We start from the raw sequence: 22,559 nt of genomic DNA on the forward strand, positions 1-22,559 counted from the left end.
TTACAAAAAAATGAGGTGACAATTATTAAATTTAGTGAGTACAAGCTACAAATTCATAACGGGTCGAATCCTAAGAGAAAACCCACAACTAAATCAGCATATTCAAGTATGTCTTTAAACCTAAATTTATAGCACCATTGCATTATTTGTGACAGAACATCAAAACAAATTAAAATTATCGAAAACGTTAAGATTAGGCGAAGAGGTTAGCCTTGTATAAATTGCATCAAATGCAGTTTTGATAAGATACCTACAACCCACGTACTTTTGAAAACACACAGGAATTCTTTAGACATTCTTTACTTAATAAATTCTGGTCGTTATATTGTCATAAATTAAATTATATTTTATATTAGGTATTCCTACTGGTTCACCATTCGCTGGTACTGCTAACTTTCGGTTGGTTCTTTTGGATGATGTAAATCGCCAAGCCAGGAAGGTACCAAGACTTGGTCGCTAAGTATGGGCCTCGTAAGAAGACTCAAAGTCTACACAGCAGGAGACTGCTGAGCTCGAGGCTCCTGTCAGAATGAGAGGGGTTAGTCCACCACGCTGGCCCAATGCGGATTGGCAGACTTCACACACGCAGAGAATTAAGAAAATTCTCTGGTATGCAGGTTTCCTCACGATGTTTTCCTTCACCGTTGGAGACACCTGATATTTAATTTCTTAAAATGCACACAACTGAAAAACTGGAGGTGCATGCCCCGGACTGGATTTGAACCCACACCCTCCGTAATCGGAGGCAGAAGTCATATCCACTGCTATCACAGCTCTTATGCCTTATTAGCTATGCTCGGAGTAATTCTGCGTGATAGAATAAATGGATAGTATTAGTATTAAAGGATATATTTTGGAGAGTGCTCAGAAGATTTGCCAACGTGGTGCAACGCATCGGACGGTTTTGATGACCCTAAGACTCGTAAAACTGTAGATTCTGAGAGAAGACTCGTGCTCAAAAGTGAGCTAAATATGAGTTGTTAATTAATTATTGAAGACTCGTAAAAAGTTTTTTACGTCATCTTTTCTCATACGCTGAGGTCTGGAAACCGAGATCAGTTTTTCCTGATTTTTACAAATTAATAAAAACAAATGTTAATATTGATTAGATTAGTTATTAATTTCTCATTTCTTTAAAATCTTATAACGGGACGAGAGTCGTCTCTCCTGTTACCACTCATTTTGTAGGGTTGGTATGCCAGATTTAAATATAGCTGGTATTTTAAGTTATACATTAAATTATTTTTGTTTAATTAAACAAACAATTGTCACGGGAGAAAACTTACTTAACAACCAGTGAGATTAATTATTGATTATGAAATAACCAGTGAGATATGTAAAATATGTGATACATATAGGACGGTCTGATGGCCATAAGAAATGATATGAAAACAATAAAATCCAAATATAGTGCATTAAGGTGAGATAGTGCACCATAAAGTAAACTAGCAAGCAGTTTACGATCTTATTTGCATATCAATAAAACGCTATAATATATTCCCACGTTTTACGAGTATTGTTTCAAAAGTTTGTGTAAAGAAAATTTAGATGGTACGAAAAATAAACAGCCTATAATTATACCTATAGTACCTTTTTTAATTCTTTACAAGTTAGCCCTTGACTACAATCTCACCGGTAAGTGATTATGCAATCTAAGATGGAAGCGGGCTTGTTAGGAGTAGGATGAAAATCCACACACCTTTTCGGTTTCTACAAGACATAGTACCGAAACGCTAAATAAAGAAAGAAGAAGAAAGAAAGAAAATAAATTTATTCAAATTTAAAAGTTACAAACAGTATCCTTAACTAAAAACAGCATAAAATCGTTTGGCGGTACGTCTTTGCCGGTAGGGTGGTAACTAGCCACGGCCGAAGCCTCCCACCAGCCAAACATGCGTATTCGTACATTTAAGCACCAACGCATTTTACGTTTTCTTACTCGTCATAGATATCGATTTAAAAAAAATAGATATTTATAGGTTTTAAGTAGTGGTAGAGCTACTTATCATATGGAAGTACTGTTTAAGCAGCATTGCTGTGATCCTATCTGAATAGACTTCCAGACATCACAGTCCTGAGTCGCAGGCATTCAGTGACTCCTTGCGACTCGCTTGATGTCGTCTTTCCACCTAGGTGGAGGTCGATTTTCCGGTGCTTCCAGCACCTTGGAAGCCATACATCCATCAGCTCTTCCATCTATGCTAAACGATTCGTTAAGCTACGTAGATAGCTTTGGTAGTTCTGCGGATATCCTCATTTCACCGATCACGCAGAGGATCGTAGCTCGCTACCATTATCCGTTGAGTGATTCTGATTTTTTTTCTTATAAGTTTAACGAACAAGGCCCATAAAAATATAGATATAATAGGAGAGTCGTGATAGCCCAGTGGATATGAACCACTGTCTCCGATTATGAGGGCGTAGGTTCAAATCTGCATGTGCACCTGCAACTTTTCAGGTATGTGCATTTTAAGAAAATGTAATATGTTTCAAACGGCTAAGGAAAAACACCGTGAAGAAACCTGCATACCTGAGAATTTTCTCGTGTATGAAGTCTGCCAATCCGCATTGGGCCAGCGTGGTGGACTAATTTGCCTAACCCCTTCTCATTCTGAGAGGAGACTCGTGTTCAACAGTGAGCCGAATATGGGTTATGAATGATGATGAATATGGAACGTTAACTAACTACCACATTTACAATGTTGACTAAAATCCAAACCATAATTTTTCGGTCCTTCGATCCGTATTGTTACAAAAACCAGTAACCTAACCAAATAGTTCATTATACTAGCTTGTTTACCCGTAATGGTTATCGTCTTCGGCGTGTTAGATGACAATCTCTTCGTGTAATTAAAACAAGCGTCCTGATAGTGATCTGTGTTAGAATGATTAAATAGCGGTAAAACTGTTATACCTTCCTTACTAGATTGAGAGCCTGTCACCGTCAGACCTTCGGGTTCTTATAAAAGTGTTTGTCAGCCCATGCTCTACCAATGGTAAATATCTAGGTAACTAGGAGGTAGGTAACTATGGTTGGAAATTATTTGTATAACATAATATATATTTTTTTTTATTGCACCTTTTCGCTCTATCTCCGCAAACCCTGTCATCGCGGGTTGTCTATAGCAATAAGGCTGACTTTGCATGCAAATTTTTAGTTTTAATTAGGTGTGCTTGTTTGATTTTTGATTTGTTTATATTATGTGCATTATACTATTTCTTCTTCTTATGGATTAAAAACAACCTAAGTACTAACTCACAATACGACCGACCGTGGTCGTAGTTAGTACGTCGCTTTTTTTTTATAACAAGTAAGTATTTCATTGTTGTTCAGGGTATAATGAAAAATAATGTGAATGTGAAAATCTCTGTTTTTATTACATGACGGTCAATAACAAGGCATCTATTAGTCAAATAGTAAGACACATTTTAATTAATCTTAAATACTTGTTTTATCTCCATCTATATTACAGCATAACCAATTTGATACAACCGGTTCTTTAACAAAATTTGACTTACCAGCTCGGGTGATAATTAACACCGAAAAATCCAATCAAACATCACTACATGACACAATGTAGTACTTCGTATCACAATAACGTAAAACGTACGAATTATTAAATTCGCAACATGATCGTAACTAAAACGATTTAACACAATCGATAAATCTAATTAAAATTCACAGTTCACAAACACGCGTATCCATAACAGGAGAAATATATAGGATTAGAAAAAAAACACAAGCTTTTTTAATTATTTTTAAATTTCCGAACGATTAATATTTGAAAATCGAACGTTTTTCGTAGCGCGCAAAACAGTCGCGGACTGGCGGCGCCGGTGCGCGCGCGACGTGCATTTGCCGCATGTGCCGACAGCTGACTGAATCGCAATTCGGAACGCAACAACAATAATTACAAAGTTCCAATTTTTCTAACGATCTTACCGACCGTTAGCCGGCAATAGATCTAAATCGTACAGGCGTAACTTTGTGAAGCCCACAATAGCCACAGAACATAACCTAATAAAGTCCGAAAAGAAAAGAAGGAACCAACTTGAAGAACAATCCAACTTAAACAACCTTAAACATAATAGCAAGCAACCTTAAACATACATAGCAAGCAATGTTGCTTTATCAAATATCTACTAAGTAAGAAACCAATATGGTAAAACACTGCAATATACCTGCCTGAAAAAAAACCATGATAGCCCCGTGGATATGACCTCTGTTTCCGATTTCGGAGGGTGTGGGTTCGAATCCGGTCCGGGGCATGCACTTCCAACTTTTCATTTGTGTGCATTTTAAGACATTTAAAATGCACACAAATGGGCCATTGTGCCAGCATTGGGCCAGCGTGGTGGACTATTGGCCTAACCCCTCTCATTCTGAGAGGAGACTCGAGCTCAGCAGTGAGCCGTATATGGGTTGATAACGATACCTGCCTGACTGCCTCATTGTTCCAGTTAGAAGTAATTGTGACTTTTAATCACGAGGTTAGGAGGTTAGCAGTAAGTGTGACTTTGGTAAGGCTATGAAAGATTGATTTCACTTTCTTCCAAGAAATTATCAGTAAAAATCCTGGAGTTGAGATGTCCTCTCACTCTGAGAGGAGACTCGAGCTCAGCAGTGAGCCGAATATGGGTTGATACCGAAGTCTGACTGTCTGTTACCTTTTCACGGCTGGACGACTTAAACGATCAAGATGAATTTTGGTATAAGTAATGGTAATTGGGACCTTGGATCAGAACATACTCGTAGGCTACTTTTTGTCCCGAAAATAAAAATAGAAAGGGATGAAATAGGGGTTGAAATTTTTTACGGAAAATCTTTCATTTTTAAAGTTATAAATAATATCTATAAGAGAGACTATAATTATATTATATTATAATACTAGCGGACGCCCGGGACTCCGTCCGCCCTTAGACTTCTTTAATCCAGCCCTTACAGTAGTATCGTTGTAAAAATGGAGTAACTTCTCCCGTTTTGCCAATGTTTCCCTTCAATGCTCTGCCCCTATTGATCGTAGCGTTATGAATAAATAAATAATAATATACTTAAACAATACACATCACTATCTAGCCCCAAAGTAAGCATACAGAGTAAGTTGTGTTATGGGTACTAAGATAGTTGATATTATAATACTCATATATATTTATATACTACATATTGATACTTATATAATGTATAAATACACACAGACACTGGAAAAAACCCATGCTCATCACACAAATATTTTCCAGTTGTGGGAATCGAACCCACGGCCGTGGATGCAGAAAGCAGGGTTACTGCTCACTGCGCCACGCGGCCGTCGCGCCGGATGAAAGTATACAACCTGCCCAGGAGTTTGAAGAATTATTGTACCCAAGTTTCGTTTCTATACCTAACATATAGATACACAGAAAGAGAGACAGGCAAAAATTTTACTGATTGCTTTTTTGGCATCGGTATCGATCACTAATCACCCCCTGATAGTTATTTTGGAAATATATTTCATGTAAATAATTGACCTCTCTACAGATTTATTATAAGCACCTACCTATTACATATAGATAGATAATATTTATTTTATTATTTAAGTACCAACCCGATCAGTGGTCCGTTTACCAGAAACCAACAAAATAGAACAGCACCCACTCCCAACGACATTAACTGTCGCGACGGCATCGAGGAAGTCGAGTTCGAGTAATGTATAATAAATTGTACAGATTTGCCTCTCGCTGCAACTAGGTGTGATTTATGCACGGAACTGTGGCGAATTAACAATTACCGCCTCTATAGTAACGTCGCGGCTACACAACCGTTATGAGACTCGGTGGATAAAATCACATTACATATTTTATGTAAAACCAATTTGCTCGATTTGTTATGTTGTTAGGCATCGATCGTAGTTCGTTAGATGGGCCTCAAAGCGTCGCGGAATTGACATTGGTTTCGCACATTGAGTACGTCATCACTCGTAACACATTTCTCTTAATTCATGTTGTGGCTTGTGTTTTTACACTTCCAAAATTATCACGAAGTCATAATTAAGGGATTAAAATAAATAAAAAAAAACAGTATTTATTTTTTTTAATTATTAGTATTTATTTAATATTCCATCCACAGTATTTTTTTAAGTCCATGTCCACTCATAGCGTGCGCTTGTTACGTACTAAGATAAGATATGTGTGCACGTCTTTGGGTAATGGCATAAAATTGTGCGTTCTTTAGTATGGAGGGGCCCATCTAACGATTTATATCGATGTTGTTAGGTGTAAGACGTTACTGTTAGTTCTTCAATCTAGATTTTAGATAATAATGAATTACTTACTCATTATATTAGGTATTCCTTAATATATCAATCGGTCGTTGGTTGAAAATAAAAACAGAAAAATAAAAATGTTGAACAAAATTATAATTCATAACTATTATGAGAACAAATTATTAGAAAAATCATTAAAACGAAACCATAATTAAAGAAACTCTAAAGTAAGTAATACATTTAGAACACTTTACGAACCACGAAGAAATAACACCAAGCTTAATACTCCAAAACTCATGATACGAATGTCCGCTTCAACCGAGAGAGGGAACACGAGAAAAATCCAATTGAAATGAGAATGCAATTGAGAATTTTTGAAAAAAAAAACCCCCATCGTTGCAGAACCCCACCCAAGACTACCCACTCTCATGATCTTAGCCGCACAAGGTAACCACTGGAGTTTGAACCATCGAGAGTTGTTTAGTACTAGCGGACGCCCGCGACTTCATCCGTGTGAATACATATCATATCATACATAGTACAGACATTATGTATGATTTGATATGTACACATACTACACATACTGGTGGTACCATTTTTTAGCTGACTTTAATGATTAGTAACATCCAAACAAACATACATCCATGCAAACTTTCGCGTTTATAACATTAGGTAGCAGGATAGGATAAACTCAAATAAAACAATAAAATATGCGATAATTAATATATTTTAATAACATTTTCAAGTATAAAGATATTAATAATTATATTATTGGTAGTATTTGTATCACTAATACTTATTACAATACATATTAGGTATGTAGTCATAAAAATCAGTCTCGCTTACATTACAATAAAACAATTGCATATCGGAATGACATAAATTAATATGTTATTGGATTATTAAATGATAACATTAGTAATACATTTTTATACAATATACGCCGCGATATAAATTAAAAGTATATAAAAAATAGCTAACATGTTATATAATACTCGTACCTTTTATTAAATAATTACTAACCTCAAAAAAAGTTTTCACGGACATTGGGCATTTTGACTAATCGCTAACAAACAAAAAACTATACGTATGAAATTGAGAACCTTTTTCTTTTTTGAAGTCGGTTAAAAAACCAACAACTTTTTTTTTAATATTTAAAATCATAAGACGCCATTTTTCTTGAATAATATTGAAAATTACTAATGCGACGTTTCGTGTCGTACCGACTCGAGAATGTATTCGTTTTCGAATTTTGTATTTGGAGCGGCTACGACACCGTCGTGTTCTGTACTCTCCATCTGCCTATTATTCTTTAATCTGTGTTTTATAAATGTAAATCGATACAGCGTACTCGATACTGCCTTTTCTGCCAGTGTGAAAAGTTTGGCGCACATTTCGAACAAACATTGTAGCATTGTCCTCTTGAAAAATTTCTTTCTCAAAATACTTAAAGATTTTGGTAAATCACTTCAAGTAGAGATGAAGTTATAAATTTAACACCTACAGAGTTACCAGAAAGGGTAAGATTAAAAAATTACTTTTGTATAACTTGTTTAAAAAGTTGAATATTACGTACGGCGGAATTTCTTTGCATCTTGTCCTATTGAATACCTCGCTATGCTCAGGGTTCTATTTAGAACCGGTTGCTTCTTAAATCATAGAATCCTTCGTATGTTCGATTTACAATTGCATGAAACAATTTAGCGGCCTAGTATTGACTATTGACTATTGTAACTTCTACAATTCTACATATTCAATAATTAAGCACACAATAAAAATAATCAATAAAAACAATATTTATCTGAAAATAACAACACAAATTTATTTACAATTTTAAAATTAAATGCAAAAATCGTATTCTTAAAAACTAATTCCTTTCAAAACTTGAGCCTGAAATCTGTATAGAAACAAAAATTATAATCAACCTCTGATCAAAAGTATTTACTAAGAATAATAGATTATAATCTGCAAATATAATCTGTCAAAAAGCTGTCGTCCATTTTGTGACATCGCAATGTTACTTGATGTAACTAAACGTCAAAATAAATTGTTAACTAATAATTTTGTAAAACGCTCAGTTTAGTAAAAGATTTGTTAACGTGACGTCACGAAACAGTTAAAATAAATAGACCATCATGGCCGACAGCGTTTTGGCTCAAATTATCAAATAAATATTAAAAAAATTTAATTTTCATGTAATCACGTCTCAAAAAAATATGATAATTTTTTTTCAATCTAGTAGAACGATAATGAACAATGTAAGACCATTAAAAAAGTGTCAACTAGCCTAGTGTCTGAATTGTACAAACTCTTAGCCCTCATTCGCACGAGAGTTTTTTTAACGGACGTTAAAACGCGTTCAAATATACTATGAAGTCAAATGAAGGTCTACCCAACGCCCAAAATTTAAAATGCAGCACTGGCCGAAAAAAGCGTCAGTTTTAAAAATGCTGTCGTATGAACATTTACCTACTTGGATATGCATTTGTTGTATCTGAGCGCTTTTTAACGTCCGTTAAAAAACCTCTCGTGCGAATGAGGGCTTACGTTACATTGCTTAAAAACTCTAGTGGCGCAGCTTCCAGCGCCTTAAAAAACTTATGCAATATTTTATATCTATAGTTTTTATTTTTCCTTAACTATTGACAGCGTAATCAAAGCTCGATTAGGTCTATCTGAACTTAGTTTAGATTCGACACTCGAAATTTCCTTGTAAAATGTGATCAATATAATAGAATTATGTCTTTCTGTTCAAGAAAATGCCATAATCTTCTTTTAAACAAGGCATAGTTAAGGTACGTCTGGTATACTATACAAGTTTCAGTATAGGCAGTGCAGGGTGATTTGCTTGGTAAACTAATAATAACACAATTAATAATATAGACAATATAGATATCATATTTTGAATACATACAATTAATTAAAAAACTGTGTGTCACCTCCGACGCACAAATAGAGTTTACTCTTTCAGATCGACCGTCTAAATAGGTGTATGTTGCACCGCAGCATACACTATGTACGTCTCAATACTAACGCCTGAAAAGTGAAAGGTGCGCAACCGAGGAACAGCAGGCCGCTTAATGTGGCAGCGCACGGTGAAAAAGATGCGCAGAATAGGTTGCGCACAGTTTATTTGTTACATACAAAAAAAAATCATTCCTCGTTATAAAACTAAGGGTAGATAACCCATGGGTCATTCGAAAATATGTCTTTCAACCAATCAATACAATAAACATTGAAAAACGTAAGAAAACCACGGAATTAAAAATGTATTTCTACATTTCTGTGGTACGAATTCATTAAAACAAAAAATCTTAGCATATCTATCGACCTTGTAATTAACGGGTTTCTTTTAGACAGTTAAATACAAGGCTTACATTTTCTAAAAACAACCAATTTAGCGATTACAGGCCTTAGACAGTAATGTATCATTTCGTAAATAAGACGATAATGTCGATTAGCAAAATCGGTACAAAACTTAACCTAGTGTGTGTAAAATACCCTAAAACTAGAAAAAAATCTACCAAACTACAGCTCCTTACATGTTTTTGCTAAGCATACTTAAATAACTAATAACAATAAAGGTCAAATTGCAATAATCTCATTAATTATATTAATATTTCATATTAGATACCCATAACTGATTCATTCACGTTCACGTTTTAATCGATTTAAATGCTAGATGAATCGGATTGATTTAATTATCCCGTAAGTACCTGCTTAATAATAGTACAGGTATAGGCAAACTTCTTGAACAAGATACTTAAGTAGTGGGATAATAAATAATAATAATCATAAGTCATCATTAAGAACCCCTTATTCAATCACTGCAGCTCACTATTAAGCACGAGTCTAATCCTCACAGAATGAGATGGTTAACCCTTAGTCCACCACGCTGGCCCAATGCGGATTGGCAGACTTCACACGTAGAGAATTAAGAAAATTCCCAGGTATGCAAGTTTTTTCACAGTGTTTTTACTTCACCGTTAGGGAGAAGTGATATTTAATTTCTTAAAATGCACATAACTGAAAAGTTGGAGGTGCATATCCCGGACTAGATTCGTACCTACGCCCTCCGAATCGAAGGCTGAGGTCATACCCGAGAGATATAGAGCTTACCTACCTACCTATGCCTAAAATACAGATTAAATTAACAAAGAAATTACTAATAGCAAAATGTACCTTTTCACTGCAAGCAAGTATATTCGAGGGATCTACAAATTACGCGCGATTGTACGTCAAGGCCTGTAGCACAAAGTAGCACGTCGATTCTTTTTCTAAAATCGCAAACGCTTTATGGGAATGACAATTCTTATCGACAGGTCACGTGATCTACCAGACTATGGGATCTATCATTCCCATACATTTTTTTAGTTTTTTAGAGTTTGTAAGAACTTCAAAGACTAAAAATGCATGGGAATGACATTCAGTATTGATAGGTCTAGTGATCTAACTAATTAATTTCTATACAATTTTCAAGTTATCAAAGCGTTAGCGTTTATCTCGTAGAAAGAGAATCGATATTTATCATGGCTAGAGGCCCAGGTTCTAATAGCAAGTAAGTAATTCGTAAGTAAAAATAAAATTAGCAGTCAAGGTCATTTTCTCAAGAAGTTTGCCAACCATAATAGTTACATTCATGTAATACCAGGGCCTTTAGTTACGTGGCACGTCGATTCTCTTTCTACAAACGCTAACGCTTCGAAAATAATAAATGTATGGGAATGGCATTCACTATCGACAGGTCATGTGACCAAGTTGTCGATCTTATCTATCAATCTCATACATTTTGTCAGTTATCGAAGCGTTAGCGTTTGTAGAATGAGAATCCATGTGCCACATGAGCTACAGGCCTAGTTTCATTCGAATAATACGTTTGCCGTTATACAACTTTAAGGGTCGGTTTCACCAACGTGAGGGATAGCTCATTTTCGTATAGTTTTGTCTTTGTCATTTGACATAAAGTAAGAAAGTGACAAAACTTACGGTTAGACATTTATTAGGGTGGTGAATGGCCCTTAATAATATAAATGGAGGCAGGCGTCCACAAATCCGCATCGGACGTATTACGATAACGGATTTTAGTATTTTTTGTATAGAAAGTAAAACAAGTGATCCGCATCGTACGAATCACACGAATCTACCGAAAATAAAAAAAAATCCGACGAATTGAGAACCTCCTCCTTTTTTGAAAGTCGGTTAAAAATCCGTTTAATGCGATGCATCCGATATGTACGATGCGAATCTGCAAACGCCCGTTTATGTTGTTACTTAGGTTACTTAAGTAATAATTTTGATTACAAAGTTAACGCAGATATACAATACATTATATCACAAATTGCTTTTTTATGTATAGTCCATCTATTAGAAGCTTTGGCTCTGGATGTAGTGGCGTGTGACACAAAAACCCATTTACCAAACTGTCTGTTGTCAACCTCTCACAGAAATAACTTATAAACATGTTTTTCTACTTCGATTTCGTAATCTGATCAATATAAAACCGCAAACCATATCACAAAGCTACAGGTCGTTTGGTAATTTTATTACAACACAAGTAAAGCTTGCTATGCATTGGCTACAAAAATTCAGGCTTCCGTATCAACCCATATTCGGCTCACTGCTGAGCTCGAGTCTCCTTTCAGAATGAGAGGGGTTAGGCCAATAGTCCACCACGCTGGCCCAATGCGGATTGGCAGACTTCACACACGCAGAGAATAAAGATAATTCTCTGGTATGCAGGTTTCCTCACGATGTTTGTCCTTCACCGTTTGAGACATGTGATATTTAATTTCTTAAAATGCACACAACTGAAAAGTTGGACGTGCATGCCCCGGACCGGATTTGAACCCGCAGTCTCCGGAATTGGAGGCAGAGGTCATATCCACTGGGCTTCCGTATAATAGACAACATCTAGGAGACCACCCCGCGACTAAATTTATATATTATTTACCAAGTTTTGTTAATTCTTTTATTTATTTTAAAGAGAAAGTATTGTATGCCACTGCACGTAACTAGCTATTACAGCACTCGTGATTTCTATTGTACAATGAAGCTTAGCCGAATCACTCGTGCTACAATGACATTGGCATAAGTAACTATTCTGCTTTCTTATCACTCCTTCAGTATACATAAACGCGCCTGTGTAACGCCTTACCAACTACAACCAAGGCCAATCCGTCTTATAAGAGTAGAATTTTAATACATGTCTCAGGTCTTCATAGGCTATTCAAAGACTTTGTCTTTAGGTAATCATGTACAGGATCTCCTTTAGATCCTCCAGTACCTGAAGGAACTGCCTTGAGATTTAGGCTTAAAGAACCTCAAACTTGCATAGGTATGTAATTTATGGATAACCATTAAATATTAGATATGGATATAAAATTTTAAACAGGTATATCAATATTCAAAAAGATTAGTTTATAATATTCATTCCCAAAACTTTATAGTTAGCATGAGTTTCGCTCACATTTATCAAACCGTTTAACTTATTATTACCAGCTACACTATCCGCTAATTTACCATCTAAAGTACCATTGTTAGATTTACTCGTACTTACAATATCATTAATACATTCTAATAGATGCTCAAAAATATTAGGAAAAACATCGTAACTGGGAAACAAATTGATATCAATAACAGCGTGGTTACCTGTTGTGTTGTCTATGACCACGTCGAAACCCAGAAGATTTAAGCCGATCTTCTTTCTCAGCACTCGGATAATCGACTTTATTTTGTCCTCGTTAAGGGTCATTTTAATTTCGGCCTTGTCGTGCGGGTCTAGAATGGACAACGTGGATTGGCTATCCGCTTTGCATACTTCGCCGGTTCTGAAGTAAATCGGCTCCAAGTCGTCCGATGCGTAGAAGTTTTTCAAACTTGGCCGCTCGCAAATGTTGTACCTGAAAAATATAATAAAACATATGTTATTACTAGCGGACGCCCGTGACTTCGTTCGCGTAGAAATCGATGTAAACTTTCTGTATTTTACCCCCTTTTATTAATATTTTCGCATGTGTTATGAAAAATAATTAGTCAACTAATCTTAATATATAAATGCGAAAGGTCATCACGATATCTCGAAAACCGCTTGACTTACAAAGATGAAATTTGGCAGAAAGGTAATCTATAGTTAGTAGGTATCCGCTGAGAACGGATTTTGCGATAGGACCGGATTAAAGAGGTCTAAGAGCGGATGAAATCGCGGGCGTCCGTCAGTCATTTTATAAAACTATAACGTTAAAAAACTTCCAACCCCTTTCTGCCCTGAAAGTTTTTTTAATATAATCTTTTTCAGAAATTAGATCACTACAATCGATGTGAAATTAATGAAATCAGCTTATTTTCCCTGTTGGCGAATATTATTTAGTCTAATGGAGTTAATATACAAGTTTTTTCAGTACATTTTTTAATTTTGGACATCTCCTATAAGAAATATAACAAAGTCTCACCTATTTCCAACTACAAACACCTTATGTAGTACTGCATTATGGTTTACAAAACTTTGTACGACGCATGGTGCCTTGCAAACTTGCAATCCTCTCTCATTGAAGATCAGTACCATTTCATGTGCCGACTTGGAACCATGAGCGATAGTCGGTTTGCATATAACAGGGAATCTCACTCCCCTCTGTCTCATAATCTCCATGTTTTGCTCTATATTATTTGTTGAGAACTTCGCGAACGCTGGTGTGAATATACCCTGACATTGGAATGATATTTCTTCTTGCAGTATTGTGTAATAGCGGTATCTGAAAAAGTTCAAGCAATTCTACTCAAGCTCGGCGAGTCGCATAGCTGAAGTGGCAATAGGCTGGGCACATAGTTCGAAGAGTCGATAGACGTTGGGTCCCCCCAGTAGGTGGACTGAGGATATCAAGCGGGTTGCAAGGAGTTGCTGGATGCTGGCGGCTCAAGACAAGAACGTTTTGTTTGGAAGTTCATACCAGAGGCCTATGTCTAGCAGTGGACGTCCATCGGTTGATAATGATGATGATGAGAGAGTTAAGAAGGAGTAACATTCGTTTAATTCTTTAAACTTTAAAATTAATATTTCAGTAGGAGATAGAAAGTGATTCAATTTAAAAATTAGTTTTATAAACTTCAAAGATTCGACTACAGCACTGATCTTTTTGACATTTTTCATACATATCGTCAGGAATACAGAAAATAGCTTAAAGTATTTTCAACCAAAAAAAATAGTGTTCTAAAGGGAAAACAAATATTTTTACACGAAACTTATCTCTCATTCTGAGAAGTATCTCGTGCTCAACAGTGAGTGGGTTGTGATGATGACCACGATAATAATACTTAATAAAAAATAACTATAGTCTTACCGGTTTATTAAAATTCTCACATTTTCTAAGGGGTCAATTGTTATTACATTTGGATTGTTAGATAGATACTGCTCCACTCTTCTTATCTTGTTTGATGCCTAGAATATAAATGTTAAGTGTTAGAAATGCATATTTGAAAGTATTACATGTTCAAGAGAATATTAGTTTTTCTACTCCCATTTCGTAATCAACTCAATACAAAACCTCAGACCATATCACAAAGCTATTAATACATACAGGTCGTTTGGTAATGTTGATTATTACCACATGGGTAAATTTAAAGTAAAGTTTCATAGCATCAGCTATATAATAATTCAGGCTTCCATAAAAGAGACAAAATACACAGCCCAGCTGATATAAAATCTAGGAGGTCATGCTTAAAACCAATTATATATTATTTACTAAGTTGAGTGTTTTATTTATTTTAAAGAAAAAGTATTGTATGCCACTGCACCTAATTAGCCATTGTAGCACTCGTGTTGTCTATTGTGCAAAAATCGCTCGTGCTACAATAACCCTTTTTTACAATACTTCTACGATGACCTATTGTCTACTTTTGGGAGTGTGATTGGCTTTAGATATCCTGGTACTGTGTAAAGACAAGCGTAAGCAAGTATACTTCATCTGTTGTACACAGTAGTGTAACAGACAGTTAAAAGATAGCATGTTGGTGTGTATAACTAAAGGAATGTTCTTTAATGAAACAAACACATAAATACAAACAAAAATGAACTTAGTCTGTCAATTTACAACAAAATCTAACATTGACATGCTTCTATTTATCTATAGTCTTTATACTAAACACTCCATCAGAATTAAATATTTGTGCACTGCACTTATTTGTCGCGCATCTTAATGATATTACGCCATACTTTAGTTTTTGAATATATTATGAAGACTGAATATATATTCAAATCTCATAATATATTCAAACCTAGAACCGGGCTCTTGAATCCTAAATACTACATACCAGGTAAGTACAACTTACTGTTAGATTAATTAGTTTTTTAGTATAAACATGACCTGTTTGGTTTGGTCTTGTTATATTATGTACTAACGGGAGCCCGCAACTTTGTTAGCGTGAAATTAAGTTTTTCTTATATCCCGCGGTAGGGTAGGGGTAGGGGTAGGGGTAGGGGTAGGGGTAGGGGTAGGGGTAGGGGTAGGGGTAGGGGTAGGGGTAGGGATAGGGTAGGGTGGGGTTAGGGTAGGGGTAGTTGAAAGTTTACATCGACTTTCACGCGGACAAAGTCGCGGGCGTCCGCTAGTTGTTTATATGTATTGATTATTCTGTGATTTCGTTAAGATATATACATATATGTATTACTTGTTTTAATACGGTAACATGACTTTGAGTAATACACTATACAGAATATTAAGTTGAAATACATAATAGATTCACAACAACCTTGATGTCGTCATAGTGTGAGTCAGACAAGGATTATGTTCATTAGCAAATAGATGCTAAAAATGTAGAAATATCTGACTCACTTTGTCAATTAACTTATTAACCAAAGAGTCATAGTAGGTATATATACTTATAAATTGAAATAAATTAATTTTAAATTAAAAGAATAAAGCTCCTTTGAATGAAATATTCTTGAATTTCAAATTTATTTTACACAGTAAAAGTTAAACTTAAAGTAACATTTTAATACCTTATTCTTATCCTACCCATACATTATAGAGTAACATGTAAACATTAATTTTATTAATCACAATGTCATGTGAGTCAAGTGCTTATACAAGTATCAGTATATATGTATAGTATACTTATAATAATAATAATAATAATAATAATAAGCCCTTTATTCCGAATATACAAGTTGAGTAATACACATTTAAATTATATTATGTCGAGTAATTCGGAGTGCCTGTTGGCATAGGCCATATGGTTATATAGTATACTTATCTGGTACTTATAACCAGTAACAATACTTTACTTAAAAAACCTGAACACTAATACATAATGGCAATACTTGCCTAAGCTTTAAAAATTTAAAACAATGAAGAATTCATGTATATTTTTAAGCACCATTTTTAGCATTTTCGATAGCATCTATAAGCCATAAGACTTGAAGAACTAAATTTTGTATGAAATCTTAAAATGGAATGCCCATCGACCCATATGTTGGCCCAGGGAACCCAGGTATAAAAAAATATGAAGATGATAATATGATGTATTATTATTATCATGATAATACATCATATTATCTTTAAAGAAAAAAAACAGAACTGGATATGGCACCTGCACGGTGAATCTATGGAATGCTAAGATATTTGTTTCTCTTTTATCACTCTTCTAGAGCAAAATGTTTGCCAGTGTACCAAAGCAGCAAATTAACATTTGAAGCTGTATTATTTTTTTTTATTTTAATTTTTTTCTGTTACAAGCCTAACAAACAAGAAAACGAACAAACAAACAAATTATAAGTCTTCAAAAAATATCTTAAAACTCAGGCAGTATGGTCAACAATCTGAGCTTGTCCCCGTTGTGGACATATTAATAATGATTTATAAAGTCATAAAACTTTTTTGATAAAGTTATGATTTCATTATTAAAGTAGAGTTATCAAGATACTGTTTGATATTAGTAAGTTGCCGGGTGGTTAGGGTAGGCCTAGTCCGGGGATAGGCACCAGGATTTGTTTTAAAATAAATTTATTTACAAGTAACAGATGCCCCATAGTTTCACGTTTTCCCATACATATGGGACTATTGCTAAGCCACTCAAAACTAACATGGCTTTCTATTGGAAAAATAATTTTCAAAATCAGTTTAGTAGACCAAGAGATCACGCTCTACAACCTCACAATCTTTACCTCTGTATAATATTTGTACAGAAAATGTACAGTCAACATGAAAACAACAAAAAACTATGCAAAAAAGTTACCTTCACATCACCTTGGTCTGCAGCTGCTATTATGTCAGTAAGTTTGTGTAGAAATACATCTATTCTACCTTGATCTTCAAAAGGTCTCTCCAATACCAACTGTGAATGACATATTCCTTAATAAAACAAAATGAATTTTTTTTTTTATTATCCATAGTATAATAATTGTAAATAATTAAAAAACAAAGTCTACAATGATTTTGTATACCATTATGACTACAATGTTTTTTTTTTACTTCTTGGATTATTCCGGGAAAAAGTAACTTATGTTTTGCTACAAGGTTTACTTTCTACTTTGTCTCTATATCAAATTTAATTCAAATCGGTTTAGTAGTTTAGCCGTGAAAAGGTAACAGACAGACAGAGAGACTTACTTTCGCTTTTATAAATTGTATATTTTATAGAAAGCCTAATATTAAGTACATACACTTTAAAAACAATAAAACAAAATATTGAAATTACCTTAATGAGATTGAATCCATGAGCATGGCAAGTATCAGTCAACTCTTTCCAGTTTAGCTTGTGGCTTTTTTTATCTGAAATCCAAATTCCTATGCTTTTTTCCAATGGCATTCTGTTGTTCATTTTCAAATTTAGTTTAAACCTCTAACATCACTGTAAGGTGCACAATTTTCACAAATTACTAATTTCACTTCATAATAAATTTATAAAAGCAATTTGTATACGTGCACGTGCTTAGCGCTGTGAATTCAATTTACAATTATTAAATTAAATAAAATTAATTTAAATATTCAATAAACTTCACTGATAATCACAGATCACTATATAATATGCCACCATAGACTAAATAATATGTTCATAGATTAATATACTAATACTGATGTTTATTGTCTGTGTTCAAACTTCAGTCTGTCTATGGTCTGTCTGTATATTAATCTATGGTCTGTCTGCCTCTGCAATCTATATTTGTCGTCTGTGTCTGTAATGTTTTGTTTGCTTTGCAATTTTGTCTAAATTCTAACAAAGCAAAAGGTTATTTTAATATTCACCTTTCACCACAACGTGAACATTTACCTTATCTTGGAGTTATACTCAGATTAATAAACAATTATATATTTTTAGTCCATTAATCATTAACCATTTTTAATTAATAACTCCACAGGTTGCATTTGCTTTGCTAAGTTTATGAATCTTTTTTTTTCTAGTCAGTGTGATCATTAAACTGTTTTGAGTTACTAAAATCTTCCTGTCTAACGTTCGGTGAATATTCATATTATAAGCAATGTCTGATGAAGGTATAGTAAGTGCAAAAAGCCAAATACTAGATATTTTTTCTGAACTCGATGATATTGAGTTAAAATCGATTGAAGAATGGATTTGTTCTCTATCCTATAAAAAAGTTAAGTATAAACATTTTCTAAATCAAACTATTTATCTGAGGTTGTTTCCCTAATAAAGAATTAGCAAGTGCCGAACTATAGACCTATTTATTAGATATCATCATGTAAAACTTAGTAATAAACGAACCTACAAATTCCATCTATAAACATTTTTAATACAACTTTCAAAAAGTTAGCAGTGTATTTTGTGATAATTTTGAAAGTAGCACTAACAAGTGAATAATATGCATCTTTGGTTTTTATAAGTACTCAAAGATGATTCCAATAAATTGATGCAGGTCTATTATAACTCATACTTATTAACATGTTCTTATCAGATCTGGAAAAAAAGAAGCATCTGATTAATTCAGCCAAGTTATTAAAGAAGATTGGAGATTCTTTAATTAAAATTGTGCCTTTCGAAGCTGAAATGCCAACTGAAAATATCAGACCCAGTAATGTTGGAGATTTAGCAGATTGCCAACAACATAATACTTGCCATGTTGACGAGTTTCTGTATGATGAAAAGCAGGTAACTGAAATGGTAATGAAGGGAAAGCTGAAAAAACAATATTGTCTGGATTGCAACTCTCGCAACATTGAGGTATGTTGGTACATAGTTTCTTTCATTAGCCAAAATAAAAAACAAACAATTCATGTCTTGTGAAATTCAGGAATTGTTCTATCATTAACTATTATAATAAACAATTTATGAAAGTCTTTAATTTTGTTTGTTTATAAAAAACTAGCGGAAGCCTGTGACTTATTCTGCAAATAAGTTGATGTATACTTTTATCTTCTTTTCAACCCACTACATTTTATCAGTAGTCAATGTACCTACCATTACAATCCTGAAAATTTACTGACCTAAATTCTTATTATACATTATCATTTTAAATAACATGTCCAGTGCTAACTTGTAATTTGCTTGAACTTCTATAAGGACATTTAGTATTTAATTTAAATATCTTTATTGCAACAAACATATAAAAACATACAAAATTTTAGAACTAACAATAAAATGCAGTGCGAGAGGCGATAATCACTAATTTATATAATGTACTAGACACAGGCCTACCTGACAAAGATTGTTCTGCCATAATATCTTTCATACTAAAATCATAATTAGATAAACGTTTGTAAAAATAGAGGCTGGAGATAAGAATGTGAAAAATACTTTAGAACTATATTCTCATACACCATGCCGTGATAGTCCAGTGGATATGACCTCTGCCTCAGATTCCGGAGTTTGAATCCGCTTTGGGGCATGCACCTCCATCTTTTAAAATTGTGTGTGTGTTAAGAAATTCAATATCACGTGTATTGGACGGTGAAGAAAACACATTGTGAGGAAACCTGCATACCAGCAAATTTTCTTAATTATCTGCTTGTGTGAGAAGTCTGCCAATCCGCATTGGGCCAGCTTGGTGGACTATTGGCCTAACCCCTTTAATTCTGAGAGGAGACTCAAGCTCAACAGTAAGCCGAATATGGATTGATAATGATGAATGATGATGATATTCTCATACCAAATATATAAAAACAAAATGATATTAAAATTGATCAAACTATTTCTATGAAATGCAATCACAATCATTGTGACACGAGATTTTATATTATCAGGTAATTCATTATGTCCCACATTTCAGGATTTAACTGTAATATCACATTCAATGTCAAGCCAGACTCTTCAATGTATATTCAAAGTAGTTTTGCCAGAAGATTTGGAAGGCAAGCAAGTATTAGATATAGGGTCTCGTCTAGGATCAGTTCTATATGGTGTAAGTTAATGTTATTCTTTGATGTATTTATGTAATTTATTGTTTAGAAAATATAATTTGAAAGCATTATTTGTATCTGTTTCAGGCATATCATCTCTCTAATGCCTCAAAAATAGTTGGCATAGAGATAAATAAGGAATGGTGTGAAGTACAGGAAAAGATAATTGCTAAGTACTCAATGGACTCTGACAGGATATCAGTAATAAATTCAGATATATTAGAAAGACCAGATATAGTACAATGTTCAGATATTATAATATTAAATGTTCTCGACTTCTTTGTTGATGAAGAAAAACAAAGAGATATTTGGTATTTCTTTAAGAAACACTTCAAAAAGGGTAGCTATTTAGTTTTGAACAGAGCTGTGAATGAAACATTGGGCTGTTTAGGTATATACGAGGGTTTAATAAATTGGCTGAGCATATGTAAACCTAATCAAATGGAAAATGAAATACTTTTTGATCCAGAAGTTTGTAGTGAAATATATTTGTATTCCATAAATTGAAAAAAAGTTGCTGTTTTATTTAAAGTACACCATTATTATATATTAATTAAAATGTGTCCCTCTCAGATAGCGCCTAAATACGTGCCTTCTCTGATGGAGAGGTGCATTGTTTAAGTACGTACACGTACTTAATAAAAGCGGCTTGTCCTACAGGCACAGAATAACTCTCATGCACTCCATCTTGACCTTGCTTCTGATAGACTCCACAGCAATATCAGTCTGACTTGATGAGTTGAGGATCTGTCTGATAATAAGTGTAGTAGAGCTGGAAGTAGACGCTAAGACAAGAGCTGACGCTTATTTGGCCCAACCTAAAGGATACTGGATAAGCTATCCAGAGGAGTAATAAGCGTTTTGGTTGGGTACCTTAGGGTATGAACAATAGGTGTACGATTAGATGGCGTTTATTTCTTTAAATATTTTATTTATTTATTTTAAAAACTGTTGATTCTTAATTTTAAATTATCTAAATGAGTTTGGCAAATGAAAGTAGATACTGAAATCGACCGGCTATAATTATAATTTTATTCACTAAGCAGTAATGTTTTTTCACTTTGTGTAAATATAGATTAGTAGACATTTATTTTGAATTTGCCGGGCGATTTTAGTCTATCATTAGCCAACTTTAGCCAAACATTTTGTCTATGGTAACTATGAGCCAAACTCTATCGTCTGTGCCTCTAGGGCTCTCACTCTGTGTCGTAGTCTTATGTCATAGGTCGTAGTGATTATTTAATCTCTTGTCTATTTGTCTAACGTCTGTGGATACGTAATGATTTTATACTCTTTGCCGGTCTGTGCTCTATGGAGTGTTCATTTGACGATGACGTTTGACCAGTGTTGCTAGAAGGTTACTTTTGTAACCTTTTAGGTGATTTTTTGACTACATTGGTAACTTTTAGGTTACATTAATAAAAAGGTTACTTTTACGTGATATTTCGGAATTTTTAGAATTAACTTACAATTTCGTATATCTAAAACAGAACGGTCGTTAAATCAAGAAATGCGGACAAATGCTCAAGAACTCATCGATGTTTCTGTGTCAATCTCACTATAATGATGAACGTTACAACTGACGTTGCGAAATAAGCAAGTTACAGTCAAATTGAATTTCTTAAAAAAATCAAGTATGAATTTAAGAAATTAACGTCTATTGTTTTTTAAATCCTTGCTCTTTAATTGTATTTTTCTTATCCCATAAGTAAAAGGCAAACAATCAGGGCCTTACTTAAGATGATTCTATTTACGAGTAAAATCTCCTTCGGTTTGTAGTAATTTAGTACTTGGCTAGTATTCGTAACATATTAAAAAAAATAAAAAAAATTACTTTAGCCCCCAGAGGCTGAAATGGTGGTTTAGCCATGCTGTGGAACGCAAAAAGCAAGAGTCAAAAGGTTACTTTTTACACAAAAAGGTTACTTTTTTTAATATTTCGGGTAATTTCTCATAAGATCCAACTGGCAACACT

General features: G+C 34.1%; 3 protein-coding genes across 3 annotated transcripts in view; 1 reads left to right on the top strand and 2 right to left on the bottom strand.

Annotated features, from left to right (window-relative positions):
- The window catches only part of LOC112048176 (apoptosis-stimulating of p53 protein 1), a 371,714-nt gene extending 367,859 nt beyond the window's left edge, over positions 1-3,855 (bottom strand). Inside the window, exon 1 of the mRNA XM_024085603.2 lies at positions 3,520-3,855. The gene's annotated coding sequence lies outside the window, so the exon portion shown is untranslated. The remainder of the gene's footprint in view (positions 1-3,519) is intronic.
- Positions 3,856-6,948: 3,093 nt separating this feature from the next.
- LOC112048167 (inositol-tetrakisphosphate 1-kinase-like) lies at positions 6,949-18,249 on the bottom strand. The gene is made up of 5 exons (XM_024085580.2): positions 17,928-18,249; positions 17,466-17,564; positions 14,573-14,670; positions 13,688-13,987; positions 6,949-13,138 (listed from the first exon to the last, which is right to left on the bottom strand). The coding sequence occupies exons 1-5, from the start codon at positions 18,048-18,050 to the stop codon at positions 12,652-12,654; spliced, it is 1,107 nt and encodes a 368-aa protein (XP_023941348.1). The 5' UTR covers positions 18,051-18,249; the 3' UTR covers positions 6,949-12,651.
- Positions 18,250-18,361: 112 nt separating this feature from the next.
- Positions 18,362-21,109, top strand: LOC112048168 (uncharacterized). Its single transcript, XM_052886207.1, has 5 exons — positions 18,362-18,458; positions 18,632-18,824; positions 19,142-19,409; positions 20,455-20,586; positions 20,672-21,109. Exons 2-5 carry the CDS (start codon positions 18,709-18,711, stop codon positions 21,089-21,091), a joined length of 936 nt encoding a protein of 311 aa, XP_052742167.1. The 5' UTR covers positions 18,362-18,458; positions 18,632-18,708; the 3' UTR covers positions 21,092-21,109.
- Positions 21,110-22,559: the final 1,450 nt, after the last annotated feature.

Source organism: Bicyclus anynana, chromosome 16 (assembly GCF_947172395.1).
Source record: "Bicyclus anynana chromosome 16, ilBicAnyn1.1, whole genome shotgun sequence".
Classification (NCBI taxonomy): Eukaryota; Metazoa; Arthropoda; class Insecta; order Lepidoptera; family Nymphalidae; genus Bicyclus; species Bicyclus anynana.